This window comes from Bos javanicus, chromosome 15 (genome assembly GCF_032452875.1).
Source record: "Bos javanicus breed banteng chromosome 15, ARS-OSU_banteng_1.0, whole genome shotgun sequence".
Lineage (NCBI taxonomy): Eukaryota > Metazoa > Chordata > Mammalia > Artiodactyla > Bovidae > Bos > Bos javanicus.
Window position 1 is genome coordinate 51,629,820 of NC_083882.1, and position 17,950 is coordinate 51,647,769.

At 36.7% G+C, this 17,950-nt stretch overlaps 1 protein-coding gene across 3 annotated transcripts in view; it reads left to right on the forward strand.

The window, feature by feature from the left end:
- Nucleotides 1–17,950, forward strand: part of NUP98 (nucleoporin 98 and 96 precursor) — an 86,930-nt gene that overhangs the window by 49,626 nt on the left and 19,354 nt on the right. For all 3 annotated transcript variants that reach the window (XM_061380665.1, XM_061380667.1, XM_061380666.1), the window contains exons 15-21: nt 251–367; nt 1,533–1,831; nt 4,148–4,261; nt 5,302–5,440; nt 11,507–11,684; nt 12,466–12,630; nt 17,281–17,463. In XM_061380665.1, coding sequence (XP_061236649.1) covers nt 251–367; nt 1,533–1,831; nt 4,148–4,261; nt 5,302–5,440; nt 11,507–11,684; nt 12,466–12,630; nt 17,281–17,463 — 1,195 coding nt within the window. The remainder of the gene's footprint in view (nt 1–250; nt 368–1,532; nt 1,832–4,147; nt 4,262–5,301; nt 5,441–11,506; nt 11,685–12,465; nt 12,631–17,280; nt 17,464–17,950) is intronic.

The window sequence follows — 17,950 nt, forward strand, 5'->3', positions numbered from 1 at the left end:
GAAGCATATTTCTTACTTGATTTTGATGTGCTTTATTAGCTTATTCTTCTAAATACCAGAGTGTAATATATCTGAGACCTTATGTTCTAGTTATTTATTTATGAGCTGAGTTGGTGAACTGAACATGTTAGGTCAGTTTTAGGTGCACATGAGTTGAATAATCTTGTTCCCTTTCCCACTTGAGGTTTTAAGATAGTCTTTAGTGTAATTTTGTATGCCTGAGTTCTTTTTTTTTTATCTCTGTTTATAGGAAGAGCATTAAGAAGTTGGTTTTGAAAAACCTTAACAATAGCAGTCTATTCTCTCCTGTTAATCGTGATTCAGAAGATCTAGCTTCACCATCTGATTATCCAGAAAATGGAGAGAGGTAAGCTGAATGCTCTTTTGGGTTATTTCTGGTCGAGAGCCTTCTTCTCATTTAGAAGAGGTTCTGAGCTTAGTAGTTATTCATTCAACAAATTTTACGAAGTTGGAAGTACAATGGCATGTGAGCACTAGAAGTTATGTCATGTATTTACCTCTTGAGTACCATAGACACTACAATTATTTTTTTTCTGATTCAGTTTTGCAAAACTTTTTTGGTATCCATGTATGTTGTTTTGGAGAAGGTTAATAATATGCATGTGACTCCCCTTATCCCTCTTAAATAAGATTTTGTTTGTGATAGTTATTAAAGTGATGTACAGCTGTAACCAACACCCACCTCAAAGCAGTATAGAAATATATAAAGGAGAAAGTACAAGTGTATACACTAATCCTTAATAAGTCAGCATATTTTCTAATGGTTTAGAAATTTATTTATTGAGTATATTCTTAAATATTATAGTGATTATGCATGAAATGGTATTCTGTAACCATTTACTATCAACATGATATGGCTAACCTGCCTCTTTTTAAGTGACTCTATAACCATTATCGTGAATGTAAGATAATTCAGTCAGTTCTCTTTTAGAGGATATTTAGATTATTTTGGTGTTCCTGTATTCAAAATAACGCTTCAGTGAAAAATCCTTATATATATGTCTTTGCACTCCTATTTTTTCCTCTTTGGATGAAATTTAGTTTGATTTTTCAATAATGAAGCATTTTCTAATACTCTATTGATTATAGTATTAAATTTAATTTTTTCAGTTTTATATTATGAAATTCACTACTGATTATTTGACCCCCACATAGTAGACTCCCTCCCCTCTTTAAAAATTTTGACACTCAGATTCATTCATTCATTAAAATAGATCAGTTAAAGGCAGGGAATCTACATTCAGTCTTCATGGGTTACAGTGCTAACTCTAGCACTTATAGCTTTGTGACCTTGACAAGTTATTTTTCTGTGTCTGAGTTTTCTGACTCAGAAAATACAGAGAATGATAGCAGCCTATTTTATAGGATTACCGTAAGTATTAAGTGAATTTTTAATACATGGAATTACATAGAACAGTGTCAGATACTTAATGAAGGCCTAGTAATGATTGATTGATGCTCTTTTACTACAAGGGGCTAAAACAGTATTTGTTTACTTTCTCCCTTTTCAGATTCAGTTTTCTGAGCAAACCAGTGGATGAGAATCATCAGCAGGATGGAGAAGATGATTCTCTTGTGTCACGTTTTTATACTAACCCTATTGCCAAACCCATTCCTCAAACCCCAGAAAGTGCTGGAAATAAACATAACAGCAGCAACAGTGTAGATGATACTATCGTTGCATTAAACATGCGTGCTGCCTTGCGAAATGGACTGGAAGGAAGCAGTGAAGAGACCTCTTTTCATGAGGAGTCACTGCAGGATGACCGAGAAGAAATTGAAAATAATACTTACCATATACATCCAGCAGGTCAGATTCAGATCTCTTACCAGTCATTTGAGACCTCTTATTGATCACATATTTTCATCGTAATAGAAGTTAGCTATCTGAACTTCTAAATATTTTTTATTGCATTTTTATGAAAGTTAACATATGAACATTTGTCACTAATGCTGTGGTTGATTTGGAATTCACATCGTTTTGTACTTTTGGAGTAGTCAAAATTCATTTCGTTAATTATCCTGTTATGTTTTAAATACTCCAAGTTTGGTAGCAAGAGGGACTATCCTTATAACTTTTCTAACTTCATAAATTCACATATATTGCCTATTCATTTTTAATTAAAATTATAGCAGTAGTTACTTGCACGATTTTTGAGATTTGAGTTAAAGTATACAGACCATAATGCCAGACTAGAGTAGGCATTCAAACGTTAATGGTTGTTTGGTTATTATCACTTCAGTTCTGTGTTTTTCTTTTTTGTCCCCAACAATGAACTGACTAGTTTATGCCAACTAGTCTGTGACATAGCATAAATTGGATTGAAGTATCTTGATGGGATGCTTAAAGTTCCTTTTTTCTCTGCTGACTTACCTCATTTGGGTTTTGACAATATTTTTACATTTCCCCTTCCCCTTTTCACTGAGATACAGTTTACATGTAGTGAAGTATATAGGTCTTAAGTGTTCATTTCAATAAATTTAGACATATATATGTGTGTATGTATACTCATATATACAAACACATACACTCAAGAGAGAATATTTCTTTAACCCTGGAAAGTTCCTTTGTGTTTCCATCTCCAGAAATCAACCATAGTCTGGTTTCTGTCACATAGATTAGTTCTTCCTAGTTTTTTGTTTTGTTTTTTTTTTTTAATTTATGTTTTGGCCATGACACATGACGTGTAGGATCTTAGTTCCCCAAGCAGGGATCTAACCCTACCCTCAGCAGTGACAGCACAGAGTCCTAACCACTGGACTGCCAGGGAATTCCCTTTCCTGTTGTTGTTTTTTTTTTAATGTGTTTTTTAAAACATTTAATTATTTACTTATATTTGGCTGCACTGGGTCTTCTTGTTGCACATGGGCTTTCTCTAGTTGCAGCAAGCTGGGGGTACTCTCTGGTTGTGGTGGCTGCACAGGCTTCTCATTGTGGTGCTTCTCTTGTTGGAGAGCACAGGCTCTGCGGCATGCTGGCTTCAGTAGTTGTGGCACACAGTAGCTGTGGTGCACAGGCTTAGTTGCCCTGAAGCATGTGAGATCTTCCCAGACCAGGGATCAAACCTGTGTCCCCTGCATTGGCAGATGCATTTTCTTATGAGATTTTATCCATGATGTATATTTATCAGCATTTGGTTCTTTTTATTACCATGTAGCATTGCATTATATAATTACGACAAATTTAGTTTCTCCATTCTCTTAGTGAACTTTTGGGGTTATTTTGCAGTGTATATTAATGTGTCTGTAAACTTCTTCTATGTCTAATTATCTTATTGTCTTTGTATATATCTTCTGGTCACATGGAACACTAAAGAAACAACTTTATTCTTTAACATTAAGAGTCCTGTGTTATCTGTGTTTGTATTTAGACACCTACATGAGTTCATTATGATACTACATCTTAAATACTCAGTCAGGATTTTTTAAAATTGTTTCTAGTTTTTCACTGACCTTCTTTGTTGCCTCCCAGTTTAGAATTCCAGTCTCAAGAACACTCTAACAACCCTCTAAACCTTAAGCATATTGAGTGGGCATTGCTGGAGACTAATTTAATCTTATATGGGCCTTAAACTCTTATATGGGCCTTTCTCAGAAGCAGGTTAGCCTGATCTCTGCCTGTTAATGGAACAGGAGTGATTAGAGCAAGCACACTCATGTTGTATTTTCTTTGATTTCTTCTGCTATCTACCTAGTTAGTACTTAAAGTTTCCATTTGTCTGCGTGACTTTCTCACGTAGGATTTTTCATCTTGATTTCCGTGAGTTTTAAGAATGTGTAATATACTGTCATATGTATGTTCTCCAAACTTACCTAACCGTGTAAGTAAGGTTTTTTAAATCCTTGGTTTCCTTTAAATACTTGGTTTCTCTTAGGAATGGTGTTTCTTAAAAAATCAGCTGGGGTCAGGGGTGAGCAGAAAAGAAAACCAGTTTGGAAAAATGCTTTATTCCTGTATATTTTCTTTTTATATAGTAATTTATTTACTGATTGTATCAGGTAATTTTTTAAATTATCCACTCTAAAATTTTTTTTACAATGAAAAAGTGAAATGAATATTGCTGAAAATTCCTCTAACCGATGTCAGTCACAACCAGTACTGTACTTTTGGTTTCTTTTGTCATAGGCATCATTCTCACTAAGGTTGGCTACTATACTATTCCATCCATGGATGACCTTGCTAAAATTACCAATGAGAAAGGAGAGTGCATTGTCTCTGACTTCACTATTGGTCGTAAAGGTGAGTCTGAATTTAGGAGTTAGTAGTGCATAAACCGGAGAAGACAGTGGCCACCCACTCCAGTACTCTTGCCTGGAAAATCCCATGGATGGAGAAGCCTGGTAGGCTGCAGTCCATGGGGTCGCAGAGTCGCACACGACTGAAGCAACTTAGCAGCCGCAGTGTATAAGCCAGAAATCTGCACCTTGTCTTTGTATTTAAGTGAAGGAAGTGCTTGATAGCTAAATCTGTTTTTTACCTACATTTGGACCACCTTGGCCTGAATGAACACTTTGATTAACAAGTAACAAAAAGACTAAAACTTTTTAATACTCTTTGGCAAGTATTTGGCTCATTGCAATTTTCTACAATTAAAATACTATAAACAGCAAATACTAAGTGACAAAATTAATGAGATGGGTAATAATTAGGTTGTTTCATATTATTAAGTTACTACAGATAAAATTTTCTTGGGGAAGAAAGATCTCATCTTGCTGTATTGTATTAAAAGAAGAGCTCAAGTATTTTAATTCATACTATAGGCTAGGTGCCAAGGGTTGCTTATATAGGAGCCATACAGATACTTAGGGCTTCCCAGGTGGTACTAGTGGTAAAGAACCTGTCCCGCAGTGCAGGAGTTCTCAGAGAGGCAGGTTTGATCCCTGGGTTGGGAAGATTCCCTGGAGGGAGGACATAGCAACCCACTCCAGTATTCTTACCTGGAGAATCCCATGGACAGAGGAGCCTGGCAGGCTACAGTCCATAGGGTTGCACAGAGTCAGACACACTAGAGCAACTTAACACGCATGCACGCACGCATACAGATACTTGGGAAGAGATTTTAAAAGGCTTCTTTGAGGATAACGTAAGTACTGTAAAAATGCATATTAAGCCAGGTAACAGTGTATTTCATGTCACCTTCTAATATTACAGATGAAATAACTCATTCAAGGAATTGCTGGGTGATTTAAAATATTGATTAATGTTTAAAGCTGCTTGCTCCTTCACTGGAAGTATAAAGTGGGTAGGACGAGTTTCTAACTCTTTGCTCTGATTTATAGGTTATGGTTCGATCTATTTTGAAGGAGATGTGAATTTGACAAATCTAAATTTAGATGACATTGTACATATCCGAAGGAAAGAAGTGATTGTCTACTTAGATGATAACCAAAAACCACCTGTGGGTGAAGGACTAAATAGGTATGAATTTATTTACATATTTAACAACTAATCAGCTAAATCACAATTTTTTTCTGTTAACACAGGTATATCATATTATGTACATTTTCCTGCAACTTGTCTCTTAGACTTACTATGTGATTATTGTATGTGATTATTATTTCTGTGCTTTCACTTATAAACATAAGTGATATGGGACTTCCCTGGTGGTCCAGAGGTTAAGAATCTGCATGCTAATGCAGGGGACACAGGTTTGATCCCTGGTCCGGAAACTAAGATCCCTCATGGTGCTGGGCAACTAAGCCCACGTGCCACAACTACTGAGCCTGCGCTCTAGAGCCCACAAGCCACAATTACTGAAGCCCGTGCATCCAGAGCTCATACTCCACAACAAGAGAAGGGACCACAGTGAGAGGCCTGCACACAGCAACTAGAGAGTAGCTCCCGCTCGCCGCAGCTAGAGAAAACCTGTGTGCAGCAGCAGAGACCCAGCGAAGCCAAAACAATAAAAAGTGTAAGTGATAAAGACATGCTACACTTTTACTTTTTTGACTCCTTTCCCTAATATTATCAGATCCAATTGTTTCCAAAACCTTTTGGAAAATATTTTTAGTAGTAATTTTCTTCTTTTTTTAATTATTTTATTTTTGGTTGCACTGGGTCTTCATTGCTGTGCGCAGGCTTTCTTTTCTTGCAGTGACTGAGGGCTGCTCTTCACTGCAGTGCATCGACTTCTCATTGTGGTGGCTTCTGTGTTGCAGAACACAGGCTCTAGGCACGTGAACTTCAGTAGTTGTGGCTTGTGAGCCCTGGAGCACACAGGCTTCAGTAATTGTGGCATGTGGGCTCAGTAGTTGTGGCGTGAGGGCTCTAGTTGTTCTATGGCATGTAGAATCTTCTTGAACCAGGAATCGAACTCATGTCCCCTGCATTGGCCGGTGGATTCTTTTCCAGTGTGCCACCAGAAAAGTCCCATAATAGTATTTTTTTTTCCCCCTTGTTTCTGCTGTGATTGTGCTTAACTCTTTTTCTGTATTTTTAGTGTGAGATACTAGCTTCTAATGCAGGCCAGGTCAGAGAGCCATAGTTAAAATCCTTTATGTTCACAACCCACTGAGATTGAACCAGGAAGAAACAGAAGATCTGAAGAACCCTGAAACTAATAAGGAAATTGAATTAGTAATCAATATCCCCTGCTTCTCCAGCTCTACCAAAGCCCTGGACCAGATGGCTTCACTGGTGAAGTTTACCAAACATTTAAAGAAGAATTTATACCAGTTTTCCTCAAACTCTTCCCCAGAATAGAGGAGGGAGCATATCTAACTAATTCTTTGAGGGAAACATTTCCCTGAGTCCAAAGCTAAATAAAGGTGCTGTAAGAAAAGAAGACTACAGACCAGTATGTTTAATATATATTAATGTAAATACCCTCAACAAAATAACTATCAAACAGAATTCAGTGGTGCATCAACTGAATTACACACCATGACCAAATAGGATTTGTTTCTGAAATGCACAGATGGCTTAACATATAAAAATTGATGAATGTAATGCATCACATTGACAGGACAAAAGAAGAAAAGCACATGATCATCACTGTTGATGATGCAGAAGAAGCACTAGACAAGATTTAACACTTTTCATGATAGAAAACAGAGTTAGAAGTAAACTACTAAGCATAATAAAAGCCATGTTAGAGAAACCCACAGTGAACATCATTTATTATTGTTCAGTCGCTAAGTCATGTCCTACTCTTTGCGACCTCATTGTAGCACGTCAGGCTTCCCTGTCCTTTACATTGAGTCGGGTGATGCCATCCAACTTTATCATCCTCTGTCGCTTCCTTCTCCTGCCTTCAGTCTTTTCCAGCATCAGGTTATTTTTCCAGTGAATCCACTCTTCACATCAGGTGGCCAAAGTATTGGAGCTTCAGTCCTTCCAATGAATATTCGGGATTGATTTCCTTTAGTATTGATTAGTTTGATCTCCTTGCTGTCCAAGCATCTCAAGAGACTTCTCCAACACCACAATTCAAAAGCATCAGTTCTTCAGCTCTCAGCCTTCTTTAGGTCCAACTCTCACATCCATACATGATGACTCCTGGAAAAGCCATAGCTTTGACTATATGGACCTTTGTCAGCAAAGTGATGGCTCTGCTTTTTAATATACTGCCTAGGTTTGTCATAGCTTTTCTTCCAAGGAGCAAGTGTCTTTTAATTTTGTGGCTGCAGTCACCGTCCACAGTGTCTTTGGAGCCAAACAAAATAAAATCTGCCACTATTTCCACTTTTTCCCCATCTGTTTGCCATAAAGTGCTAGGACTGGATGCCATGATCTTAGTTTTTTGAATGTTGAGTTTTAAGCCCGCATTTTCACTCTTCTCTTTCACCTTCATCAAGAGGCTCTTTAGTTCCTCTTTGTTTTCTGCCATTAGAGTGGTATCATCTGTATATTGGAGGTTGTTGATGTTTCTCCCAGCAGTCTTGAGTCCAGCTTGAAATTCATCTAGCAGAGCATTTCTCATGATGTACTTACTCTACATATAAGTTAAATAAGCAGGGGGACAGTATACAACCTTAACATACTCTTTTTCCAAGTTTGAACCAATCTGTTAGTCCCTGTCCAGTTCTAACTGTTGCTTCTTGATCTGCATATAGGTTTCTCAGGTGGCAGATAAGGTGGTCTGGTATTCCCATCTCTTAAGAATTTTCCAGTTTGTAGTGATCCACACAGTCAAAGGCTTTAGCGTCAGTGATGCAGAAGTAGATGTTTTTCTGGAACTCTGTTGCTTTTTCAGTGGATGTTGGCAATTTGATTGCTGGATCCTCTGCCTTTTCTAAATCCAGCTTGTACATCTGAAAGTTCTCAGATCACGAGCTGCTGAAGCCTAGCTTGAAGAATTTTGAGCATAACCTTGCTAGCATGTAAAATGAGCACAATTGTATGGTAGTATGAACATTCTTTGGCATTGCTTATCTTTGTGATTGGAATAAAAACTTATCTTCTTCCAATCCTGGGCCACTGCTGAGTTTTCCAAATTTGCTGACATATTGAGTGTAGCACTTTTAACAGCATCATCTTTTAGAATTTTAAAAGCTCAGCTAGAATTCCATCACCTCCACTAGCTTTGTTCGTAGTAATGCTTCCTGCGACCCACTTGACTTCACACTCCAGGATGTCTGGCTCTAGGTTAATGACTCCACCATCTTAGTTATCTGAATCACTAAGATCTTTTGTAGAGTTCTTCTTTGTGTTCTTGCCAGCTCTTCTTAATCTCTTCTGTTCTTTTAGGTCCTTGCTGTTTCTTTTATTATGCTCATCCTTGCATGAAATGTTCCCTTGGTATCTCTGATTTTCTTGAAGAGATCTCTAGTCTTTCCCATTCTGTTGTTTTCCTCTATTTCTTTGCATCGTTCACTGAAGAAGTCCTCATCTCATCACTGTTCTCTGGAACTCTGCATTCACTTGGGTATATCTTTCCCTTCTTTGCCTTTTGTTTCTCTTCTTTCCTCAGTGAACATCATAAAAAGAAGAGAAAGTGTTAGTCACTCAGTTGTGTTCCAGCCCATGGGTTGTAGCCCACCAGGCTATTGGAAAGAAAGATGTTATGTTTTCTCTCTTTACAGATGATGTGATCTTATATGTAGAAAGCCTAAAAATTCCACACCAAAAAACTTATAGCTAATGAACAAATTTAACAAGGTAGCAAGATGCAAAATCAACACAATAAAAATCAGTTTAGTTTCTGTACATTGACAATCTGAAAAGGTAGTTATGAAAACATTTTTGTTTATAATGGCATCACAAAGAATAAAATACTTTAGGAATAAACTTAACCAAAGAGGCGAAAAACTTGTACACTGAAAACTACAAAACATTGTTAAGAGAAATTAAAGAAGGCAAATAAATGAAAAGATATCCCATGTTCATGGATTGGAGAACCTAAAATTGTTAACTTATCCATGCTACCCAAAGCAGCCTACTGACTTAATGTAATTCCTATCAAAATCCCAGCTGCATCTTTTGCAGAAATAGGAAAAATGATCCTAAAACATAAAGAATCTCAAGGGTACCATGAACAGTCAAATTAACCTTAAAAAACAACAAAGCTGGGGGAATCAGACTTTGTGACTTGAAAACAAAGGTACAGTAACTGAAACAGGGTGTTACTGGCATAAAGACAGACGTATATATATGGAACAGAACAGAGAGCCCCCACATATTAGGGAGCCCACACTGGAGACCTCACATAGATGGTTAAATGTTGACAGAGTTGTCAAGACCATGCAATGGGGAAAGAACAGTTTCTTCAACAAATGGTTTTGGGAAAACTGGATCTACGTAACAGAAGAATGAAGTTGGACCCTTACGTTATGCTATAAATAAAAATTAATTCAAAATTGATCAAAAACCTAAAGCATAAGGCTTAAAACTATTAAAAAAAAAAAGGTATAATATGTTTCACACTATATTTGACAAGAATTTCCTGGGTATGATACTAAATGCATAGGCAGCAAATAGTGAAAATAAACTAGACTACATCAGAATTTTTAGGGCTTCCCTGGTAGTTCAGATGGTAAAGCGTCTGCCTACAATGCGGGAGACCCGGGTTCGATGCCTGGGTCGGGAAAATCCTCTGGAGAAGGAAATGGCAATCCACTCCAGTACTCTTGCCTGGATAATCCCATGGATGGAGGAGCGTGGTAGGCTATAGTCCATGGGGTCACAAAGAGTCGGACACGACTGAGTGACTTCACTTTCACTTTCACATCAAAATTTAAAACTTCTATACATCAAAGAACCCAATCAACAGAATGAAAAGTCAGCAAACCATGTCTAGTGTAAGGGTTAATATCCAGAATATGAAGAACTATTTAAAAAACCATTAAAAAAAAAAGCAATTAAAAATGGTCAGAGGATTTGGGTTCACAATATGATAGACAAATGGCCAACAAGCATATGAAAAGATGCTCAACATTGATAATAACCCATTAGGAGGTTAATTTAAAAGAAAAATAACGTTTTTGCAGGAGTATGGAGAAACTGGAACCTTTGTGTATTTTGGTGAGAATATAAAATGTGGTGCAGCTGTTGTGAAAGAGTATATGGTTCCTCAAAAATTAGGAGTGACCCAGCATTTCCACTTGTGGGTATATATCCAAAGCAATTGAAAACAGAGTTTTGAAAAATGTACATACCCATATTCACAGCAGCACTATTCATAATAGTCAAGAGATAGAAGAAACCCAAGTGTCCATGAATAAACAAAATGTATATGCACACCATGGAATATTACTTAGTCTTAAAAAGGAAGGAAACTTTGACATGCTGTAGAATGGATGAACCTTTAGGACATTATGCTCAGTGATTTAAGCCAGCTGCAGAAAGAAAAATACTGAGAGTCACATGATTTGAGGCATCTAGAGTGTCAGATTCATAGGAGCAGTAGAATAGTGTTAACTTTTATTATACCTTCTTACCTCAATAGAAAATAATGTTAAAACTCATCTGTTTTTATATGGTAATCACTGTACTAGATCCAAGGCATACTGAATGAATAAGGGCACAGTCCTTTATCTTAGATGTTGCTATTAGAAGGAATATATTACCATTATTATTATCAATTCACACTCATTTAATGGTTAATGTTAATATTGTGATGCTCCTGATACCTCATTCTGCAAGCTTTTGTCGTTAATGGTAGTTAGTTGCTATTATTACTGTTGTTTTTACAAAGTACAGTAGTAGTATAAGACCTTCACTGAGATTTAGGTCTTTGCACTAGACTTGGTCAAGGATGCATGGCTTAAGAGTTATTAAAATTAAATTGTAAATAATTGATGTGCCATGGTAGTTTGAAATAACTGGAGTTTGATGCTCTTGAACCAGATATTTAACTAGTTGATATGGGGGTAATTCCTTACTCTTAACGCTAACTACCTTTGGAACCAAGACTCAGGTTTATGAAACATCTGCAGAATAATTCCAAAGTAACACAGGTACCTTTTTTGCTGTATATATAGATGTTACTTGGCTTTCTGGTCATAAATATGAAACATTTACATTTTACTTGATTGTACATTACAGAAAGGCTGAGGTTACATTGGATGGAGTTTGGCCAACAGATAAAACATCTCGTTGTTTAATAAAGAGCCCAGATCGACTTGCTGATATCAACTACGAGGGAAGATTGGAAGCAGTTTCAAGGAAACAGGGAGCTCAGTTCAAAGAGTACCGTCCTGAAACGGGTTCTTGGGTGTTTAAGGTATAGTTGCTCAACCTTGTTCTCATAAACTGTAGTTAGAAATTATAAACGCTGTATAGTATATAAGTTACATAGTTCTGATAAACTGACAAAAAAGTTAGGGTTAGAAGAAATCTTTTCTTAAATTGCTTTTACAGAGTAGGAAAAAGATTTAAAGATTGATGTAAAGATACACTGTAATTTACTTCAAATTAGACATCACATTAAACCCCAGAGCAATACGGAGCTATTATAAACTTCATGAGCACATGATTCAAATTCTACATCCTATCTTATGACCACTTAGATGCACTTCTTTGGTGTGGTTTTTCTAATTTGGGGATATCAGGCAAAATTTTTGTCTCTTGATAAATCAGTTCTTCCCAAATAATTGTTCTTTTAAAGATTTCTGGGGTGTAGAGGTTGACTTGGTCCATTCCTTGCTTTTAGTCCAGTGGATTCTTTCTCTTCTAGACCAGTTGGATTATTTAGCTTGTTGAAGGCCTTTGTGTAGGTTGAGAACAACTGGGCAGTGGTATATATATGTAAAAATAGTAATGGCTCTTTTGGATATTTTTTTCTGCATTAATGTAAAGTTGATTATATGAGCAATTAACACCTACCAAACACCATCTAAATCTTAGAGAGACAATAAAATGTGGTTAGGTGACATTTCACTGTGCTTTAAATACTTTGATCTCCCTCTCCGTTATTATTTTTTTAAAGCTAATTCTGCAAGATTACCGCCTTTCTGAATATAACAGTTTTGAAATTGATTTTGTTGGATTCTTCTCCTCCTTAGGTCTCTCATTTTTCTAAGTATGGTCTTCAGGATTCTGATGAAGAGGAGGAGGAACGGCCATCCAAAACTAGTACAAAGAAGTTGAAGACTGCCCCTTTACCTCCTGCAGGCCAGGCCACCCCATTCCAGATGGCTCTTAATGGCAAACCAGCACCTCCACCCCAGGTAGAGACGGGACAATGAATTTGAATGGAGTCCATGATACAGAAGTTGAAAGCAAGTCATTCAGCTAGTACAAAGCTGTTCTATGACCGCTCGAACTTTGAAGAGTACAAATGTATTGGCAGTCACGTTAAGAGAAGTACAAGGGGGAGGGCATGAGGTGGTACTGGCATCTGATGTTTACTTCAGAGATTTAAAGAATTCTCTTGCTGTTTGGATCATTCCTTCTACCGATTGTCATTCTTAAACACCTCCCTCTCTTTTCATTTGGACTTGCTGAATTCTGTGCTCAGTGATCAACTTAAGATAGTATTTTGCTTGTGTGGGTTAATGCAAAGTAAATCCTACTTTTGTTGACTACCTAATGTGCCGTGCAGTTTAATCTTGTTACCTCCATGGTTTTTTAAAAGTTCAATTAGCTTTCTGCAAGGATTTTTAACTCCATTTTTCTCAAGTTGTTTGCTTATACTTCAGGTAATCTCTTAATATTTGTATTTTAACAATACATAATCTTTATGAAAATACATAAGCTTTACAATATAAGTGAATTACTTGGCTTGGGGAGAGTAGGGGCTGCTTTATTTATTGCAATTGTATCATACTCTTTTGGTATTGTTAAGCCAGTATAAACCTTTTGTCCTTGTAAGGAAAGGTTTGTAATTTAAATATCAGGTAGTGTCTTTGCTGACTCATAAAAGAGTTTTACTTTCATTTGGATGTTGTTTATTATTCAATCAAGTTATAACATTTTTTTTTCTCTGCTGCCATATTCCTTCAAAGAAGAGAATTTGATACAAAATTTCTTTGTAATGCATCCTCTACCTCTCAGCTGCTAAAAGCAGGATCTTTGAAATTTTCCATGCTACAATTCTTAACGGCTGCTGAAATGTGCGATTTTTATGATTGATTAAATAATTTCTTGGGAGGCAACTTTCTTGAGATTTTTGTGTATATGTGTTCATGTTTGCGTGTATTGGGGAGGGGGAGAATATGATATCAGTGGGAAATGGGAAATATGTTGACTTTTATGTTTATAATTATAGCATTTAGAATATCCCTCTATTTAGAATACATCTCTTCCGAACTAAAAAGCTGTAAATGAACTCAATTTTCCAGTTACCTACATTCATTTTGTCTGAATCATATGCTTTGTATAATCTCCCTTTCCAACATGGTTTTTAATCTTACAGTGTATGTATTTCTTAGGATAAGAATCAGATAACCTTCTTTTCTCGCAATAAAAGTAATATGTAGGGTCCTAAAGATACAGTTGAAAAAGAAAAGCTTCATCTTGTGGACAGATCAAATTTATACAGTGTTGGCCATCAGTGATTTTTAGGCTCTTTAATTTCCAGAATACAAATAGTAAATAACTATAAAATCTTGTGATGGCACTGCAGTAGGTAAGAGTCTTAAAAACTGAGCACCAGAAAATTTCAGGAGAACAAGGTTCTAGGACTAAGGGAGGTGGTAAGGATCAAAATCGGAGAAGGCAATGGCACCCCACTCCAGTACTCTTGCCTGGAAAATCCCAAGGACAGGGGAGCCCGGTTGGCTGCCGTCTGTGGGGTCGCACAGAGTCGGATACGACTGAAGCGACTTAGCAGCAGCAGCAGCAAGGATCAAAATGGGCAAAGAGAATATCGTGAATAGGTGTTTTTTTCAGATAGTCTCATTTGAGGAAGTGGATGGTCCTCCTTTTGGATGGAGAAGGGAGAAGTGGGTAGACTTTTTTAGATATTTGGGCTAATGTGTTAGAGGAGAAACAGGGAGCTCTGGAGAGCTTTTTTGTCCTAATGCCTAGTGACCTGCATGATGTTAGGAGAAATGCCAGTGGCTGTGCAGTTTTTAAGTTATTAGCAACAGAAGCTACATTTTACTTGGCATGAGGAAAATAACCTGAGCCATCTGAATAAACTGGAAACAGCAGTCTTCTCATCCCAGCAACAAGATGACTGTCTTCACACTATCACCCGGCTCCCTGAAGAGATTGATTTCTGTAATACTGTGTTGCTTAGGTCTGTTCTAGCTGTTTTTCTCTGACTTGGGGCAAGGGTTGGGCGGTTCCCTAAGGCATTAGGAAGATACATAGTTTTGTTTAATGATTACGTGTATCCTACCATCTATTATATAATTTCCTCAGTCCCCTCTTTGCAGTTCATTCTTAAATCCTGCTTTGTTCCTAAAAAAGCAGGTGAAACTGTCTAAAGGGAAAAAAAAGGATTAGAATTTAGAAGAAAATTCTGTTTTATCTTGTATTTACTTTAAAAAAAAGAAATGAAGTGGCAGCTATCTAAATTTAGCCTGTTGAAGAGTGGAAGTTTCTAAAAACTTTAAAGGTTTCAGTCCTGAAACCTCACCTTCCATATATCTAAAGAAAGTCACTTTACAGATACTGTCTGTTTACTTAGTATTTGTAATGGGCTTCTCAACTCCTCACCCCCCACACTCTTCTTACCTTACTCAGTTTCTTCTGTATCACCAGTTTTTTATTAGTCTGCTTTTCTTTCTAGGGCTGGCTCTGAAGAAGCACCTGATCTCCAAAGATTTCTCAGAAAATAACGTCTTTTGGGGTAGTTTATTGCAATTACTTAGATATACATAAAATTCACACATGAGGGCTCTAGGAGTTTACCAGGTCCTCATAGTTTAATAGTGATTCACTTCCCCCATCCACTTACTAGATGATATTAGTTTTGAAGTCAGTGCATGAGGATGAAGCAAATAAAACCTTGATTGCAATAGCATTCTTAAAGATAGTCTTGAGTCCCTCAGTCTCCAGACTTTGATAAAATCCTACCAGTTTGCTTCTAAAAGTGTTCTAAATGAGCACCTCTTTTTGTTACCATTAGTCCTTTGTTGAATAGTATAGTAAATTGAAATTCTCCTCCTCCTCCCTTTCCTCTCATCTATACTTGCTCCTTATCCTTTCATAGTTACTAGCCTTTTCTCCTGTGTGGCAGGCACTGCATTAAATAACTAAATGTTGTGAATTTAGCAATGTCGTTAGTGTTAGATATAGAAAATAGTAGGCTATATCTGCTTTCAGGTGTTTACAATCTGGTGGGACAAAATAGTATATACATGAAATTATAACATACATTGTATAAAATAGGTATAGACAAGGTATTATGGGAGCCCAATAGAAAAGAGTATCCTGACATTTTGACAAAGGATGGGGAGGGTTACAACTTTTCTTAAAAGTGAATTTGTTGAAAATGAACATACCAGGGGCGGCATTGGAATGTTCTTCCAATTCCTGTAATTATAATGGTAGGATCACCACCAGGGCTTTTAATTTTTTTTTTTTTTAGAATTTTAAAGCATCAAAGTAGCTTGCCTGTAGCCTCCCCAATAGGTTTAAATATATATATATATATCACTTTTGTTTTTTAACCATTTAGCCTCCAGTTTTGTTAGAGCAGTCTTTAGGGATTGTTCACAACATAAGTAACAATTCACTACATATCCAACACCTCAACATTTCTACAGTTATGGATGGCAGTAGTCATTCTTCTAGTAAGGATATTTGTTAAAGGAATTCAGGGGAGTAATAGATAATATACCATTGAAAATAAAGTTTAAAAAGTTACACTAATGGTCATTTCTTGGTTCAAAGAAATCATGAAACTTTTTTTTAACCACTTATTGTATAATTGGATCCATTGGAAGTCTACTGTGAAACAGGCCACTCATGAAAGACAAACCAGAAATTGTGGAAGGTTAGTAATCTACAGATGATATATTATGAAAGAAAAATAGGTAGAACAACTTTTAGCTTTGAGAATGTTTCATAAATTAGCATAGCCATTTGTTAACATTTTACCAGATCATGTGTGAGTTTAGGACATATTTAATGTGAATTTGCACTGAGCCAATTTTATAGTATGTTTCAGCTTTCTGAATGTTTACCTTTTCAAACCATAGACTGTTAATCGTGACTATATCTTTAAAACTCCCTAATAATTGTAAATCTAACTCTTGACACATTTAAACATATTTAAACCTAAAAGAACTATCCCAGATTAAAATTGTCCCTAGTAGTACTTTGTTTTTTTCTTTTGGGAAACACATTCTTCATCTGATACACTATTCCATGTGATACTGCACAGGTGGAGCTAACCTTAGGATTTAGTCTCCCAAAAAATAAATTCCAGGCCCAAAATTATGTTTGTGATAACTAGAAATTTATTTCTAAATGCTTTTAAGAAAATGAAAAGGTACTAGAGACTTTGGTATTTGTGTCTTTTATTCTGTCTTCCCCATGGCTTCTGGCTGCAAGGCACTGTGAGGTCATGGTAACTCTGTATAAATCAGAAAATTATAGTTGCTAACTAAATCAAGTAAGGCATAATCATAGTCTGAGGTTGACTATTTTTTCAGTATGGGTGCTGGCTTAGGTCCAGGGTCCAGACCATAATATTATGAAAGGGTAATTCCATGAATCTGCATTTGGATCCCAAGTAATAATAGAGGAGTTTTGGGGAAATTGTTCTTCAATACTCTAGCAAATATATTACCTCACATTATAATAGAATGGGCAGAATCTAATGTTGTTATATCATATTTTGAATAAAGTAAATATGGTCTAGAAGCTCTATGTCTATCTGGTGTCATTTAATGATCCTTCCCTGATCTTTCTGCTGTCTACAGAGCCAGAGCCCAGAGGTGGAGCAGTTAGGGAGGGTTGTGGAACTGGACAGTGACATGGTAGATATCACCCAGGAGCCAGTTCTGGATTCCATGTTAGAAGAGAGCGTGCCTGAGGATCAGGAACCTGTGTCCGCCTCAACACACATTGCATCTTCACTGGGAATTAATCCACATGTGTTACAGGTGAAGTCCTAACCCACCCTTATTATAAGAATCTAAACTAGTATTCATCTTCCTTTCTTAATACCAGGCCTTTTCTTTCATTAGTCCCTTAACGGCATTGAACAGTCACTGGAATGAGAAAAAAAAAACAGGAAAATGGCCCATGTTCAGGCATCATTTTGCCATTGGAAGGAAGGCTATATTGAGATTCAGAAGACCTAGATTCTAGGCCCAGTTTTGTAACTATTACTGTGTGACTTTAGGCAAGGCGTTTAACATCTGTGAGCACTGATTTTTCTCTATAATAACTTCATTTACAGAGAGGTTTTGAGGCTCTGGAAAGTGCTCCACAGAAGTGTTTTGTGGTTTTTTTTTTTAATTATAGTTACAAGTTTCTTTAAGCTGTCTCAATTTCTCCTTGCCTATGCCTCTTGTCATTATATGAATTTAGCCTTTGGCTTATATTTAACTTTAAAATTAATTCATTCAGCAAATATGTAAGCTGCTG